Source organism: Oncorhynchus mykiss, chromosome 22 (genome assembly GCF_013265735.2).
Source record: "Oncorhynchus mykiss isolate Arlee chromosome 22, USDA_OmykA_1.1, whole genome shotgun sequence".
NCBI lineage: Eukaryota > Metazoa > Chordata > Actinopteri > Salmoniformes > Salmonidae > Oncorhynchus > Oncorhynchus mykiss.
In genome coordinates this window covers 39850656-39853569 of record NC_048586.1, presented here as the reverse complement: position 1 = coordinate 39853569, position 2914 = coordinate 39850656, and the positions used below count along the sequence as shown (strand labels likewise).

The window sequence follows — 2914 nt, the reverse complement described above, 5'->3', positions numbered from 1 at the left end:
GACACGTATATGAAACTGTTCCAGCAGACTACGATAGCAAAACATGAATGCATTAAAATTACACTACTTTAACCCACTATGCAGTGTTTGATATTCTTACAGCGTAAACAGATTGACGCACTTGTCACTGATTAACGTAGTGACTAGACATTAACGTAAAACTGTCGTAAAAACAGTTGCTTTACGGCGTTGTTGCCTTCGTAATAACCTGTTTCCACTATATAGCACAGCAACAAAGTCGAAATGTCTATGTCTAGAAATTTATGAAAAATCAAATTAGCTTTTTGGTGTTAATTTAAGGTTAATTTAAGGTTTTTTTGGTGTTAATTTTTGGTGTTAATTTAAGGCAGCGTGGTTGAGTTTAGGGTTAAGGTTAGGTTTAAAATCACATTTTTAAGAAGTGAAATTGTAGAAATAGGCGGGGTGTACTACTTTGTGGCTGTGGTAATTAGTGACGACCCTTTTTGTCCAGTTGCCCTTACATAGATGTCCATGGCATGTGAGTTATCCAAACGTTTTATGAAATGCAACATTACCTGTTGGTTCAGTGTGTGTTTTCAAGCTGTTAGTAATGCTTCACTTGCCTGGCAGTCATGCACAGTTATCGTTATTTTATTGAGATTTCTGTGCTAGCTATGCTAACCAACTAGCCAGCCAGCTAACATAATAATCTGGCTTCTAGTTGCACACGTATCCATTGCATTTTGGATTTGACCAACAGGATAACATAATTGCCAATTGGAACATTAGTGTGAGACTTTGTTACATTTTCAGCAGACGCGTTTATCCAGAGCGATTAAGGTTGGCTAAGTACTTTGCTCAAGGGCACATCGACCAATTTTTCAACTGTGTAACTTTGTATTTAACTAGGCAAGTCAGTTAAGAACACATTCGTATTTACAATGACGGCCTACACATTAGTCTGCTCTGGGATTCGAACCAGCGACCTATCGATTACTGGCTCTTTAACCGCTAGGCTACCTGCCGCCTTTATTACACGATGCACTGTTGTCGTCAAGTTCAGGTAGTCTGGATGAATTCTAGAACCCCATACATTCTCAACACATCCCTATGAGAATGTGTTGTATGCAATCACAGTAGAATTAAAAAGAGTTCAGTCTTCATGGTTCCCCAACTTCTCACAGATAGCAGTGTTTTCCCTGTATTAATTTAGCCCTATATTCATTTAACCCCCTATCCTTGCCACCACTGCTGGGAAAAAACATCCTAGGGGAAAACACTGGAGAGTATGTATTTGTTATTCCTAAAACAAGAGTAGGCCTATTCACCGACAGTATTTTGTCACCACTCATTCAGCCAGGTCAAACCTGCTTTGTCAGATATAAAACCATTAACGTTATAATTCTGTTTCTCTGCAGATCCATCCCTCTGAAGTCTGTGTCTAACAGATTACGACCATGGCGTCTCCATTTCTGAAGTATGCCGTGATGGTACAGAAGTACCGGACGCCGCTGCTCATTGCTGGGTGCAGTGGGGTGTTTGCGGCCCAAATGTTCTACCACTTATTCCCAGAGAATACTTATAGGAAGCTGTATCAGGCCTGGAACAAAGGAGAACCAGCCAGCCTTTCTGAGAAGCTGGAGAGCCTCTTCAAACAGGTGCTGAAGGATTCTGATGTGGGCGCCCCTGATGGTTATAGTGCCTTCGCGTCGTTTGGCTTCCACCCTGTTGGGGCTGGCGTACCCTGGCTTCCCTCCGGTGCCCAGATTGGCATCCCTGCCAACTTCAACAGCACATTGGACGACCCTGCTGGCATCACAAACCGCAGCATACTCATCAATGGCGAGAAGGTGGAGTGGGACAGTGTCATCGGCACGGCCCTGAAGGATGCTCTAGTGTTCTCCCCAGAGGCTCAGAAGTTTGCCGTGGCGAGGGAAGTAGCTCGTCTTGAGGTGGGCGGGCCTGTGCTGAATGCGGCTGTAGCTCCATTCTGCTTGGCCGGAGTGATGGTCTACTCGGTGACCCTGAAGCAGATCTTCAGGCTCCACGTTGGGCCTGTGATCTTCAGGGGCGTAGTGAATGTTGTGGCGCTCGGCCTGGGCGCTGTCTCTTACTTCCTGACTTCCGACGCTGTCAGCCAATGGCTGGACTACAAATCAGACCGCCGTGCTGCAGGCCTGTCCAAGATCTATGCCAAGGGAGGGGTGGAGTTCTACAACAAGATCCTCTCCCGGAACAAGACGCTACGTTCGCTGATGGGCCAGAAGGGGGAGGAGATGTACGCGCCCAGTGGCAACCTGTTCCCTGCTCACCTGCTAAGACTGAAGCACGCTCCCTACACCTCCAGGAGGGATGGCATTGTGGGCCTACTCAAGGAAGAGAAGGCCTAAAAAGGACATTGGAAGCCCAGTAATCTCCGCACCAAGAACCAAATATCACGTGAGCTTTGACCTCTGGCCAGCTACTTGTAAAGTCTGACACGAGACTGGAAGCCCAATGCTGTTTGTGCTAGTTTTCCAACAGGTATTATTTATGAAATCACAATTACTGTGAGGAAAAAGGAAATTTCAACCACATGTAACATTGCCTGAATAATGGCAGTTATACTTGACCTTGTTACTATCGTTTCTCTTATCAGTGACCTCAATTTGAGCACAAATTTGCCTAAAATTGGTCTACATGGTGAACCTGCACTTTTGTGTTGTAAAATACATCAGGGCAAGGCGCAATAAAAATATTTCATAACAATACCAATTTGACAAAATGTATGTAATAATGTTTAAACATGTACAGCTGACTTGTGTGAGATGAAATTGTTGTGAATGTTTAATCACAACATAAATAGCCTTTGGCTATTGTGTGAGAGAGACAGTGTGTGTGCGTGAAGGAAATCAAGAATCAGTTGGGTTTTAATGAACCCATCATTTTAAAGCAATTTGCTTGGTGATACAGA

At 44.3% G+C, this 2914-nt stretch overlaps 1 protein-coding gene across 2 annotated transcripts; it reads left to right on the top strand.

Annotated features, from left to right (window-relative positions):
- The first annotated feature begins 200 nt into the window (after window positions 1–200).
- tmem177 (transmembrane protein 177) lies at window positions 201–2715 on the top strand. 2 transcript variants are annotated; one of them, XM_021579711.2, is made up of 2 exons: window positions 201–499; window positions 1380–2715. In XM_021579711.2, exon 2 carries the CDS (start codon window positions 1419–1421, stop codon window positions 2349–2351), a length of 933 nt encoding a protein of 310 aa, XP_021435386.1. In that variant the 5' UTR covers window positions 201–499; window positions 1380–1418; the 3' UTR covers window positions 2352–2715. The 2 variants fall into 2 exon arrangements, with proteins under 2 accessions (XP_021435386.1, XP_036815198.1); XM_036959303.1 differs by lacking the exon at window positions 201–499 and adding an exon at window positions 598–801.
- The last annotated feature ends 199 nt before the right edge of the window (window positions 2716–2914 follow it).

Bases quoted from the DNA above. Each gene is read 5' to 3' on its own strand.
- tmem177 (XM_021579711.2), top strand. From the start codon at position 1,419: ATGGCGTCTCCATTTCTGAAGTATGCCGTGATGGTACAGAAGTACCGG.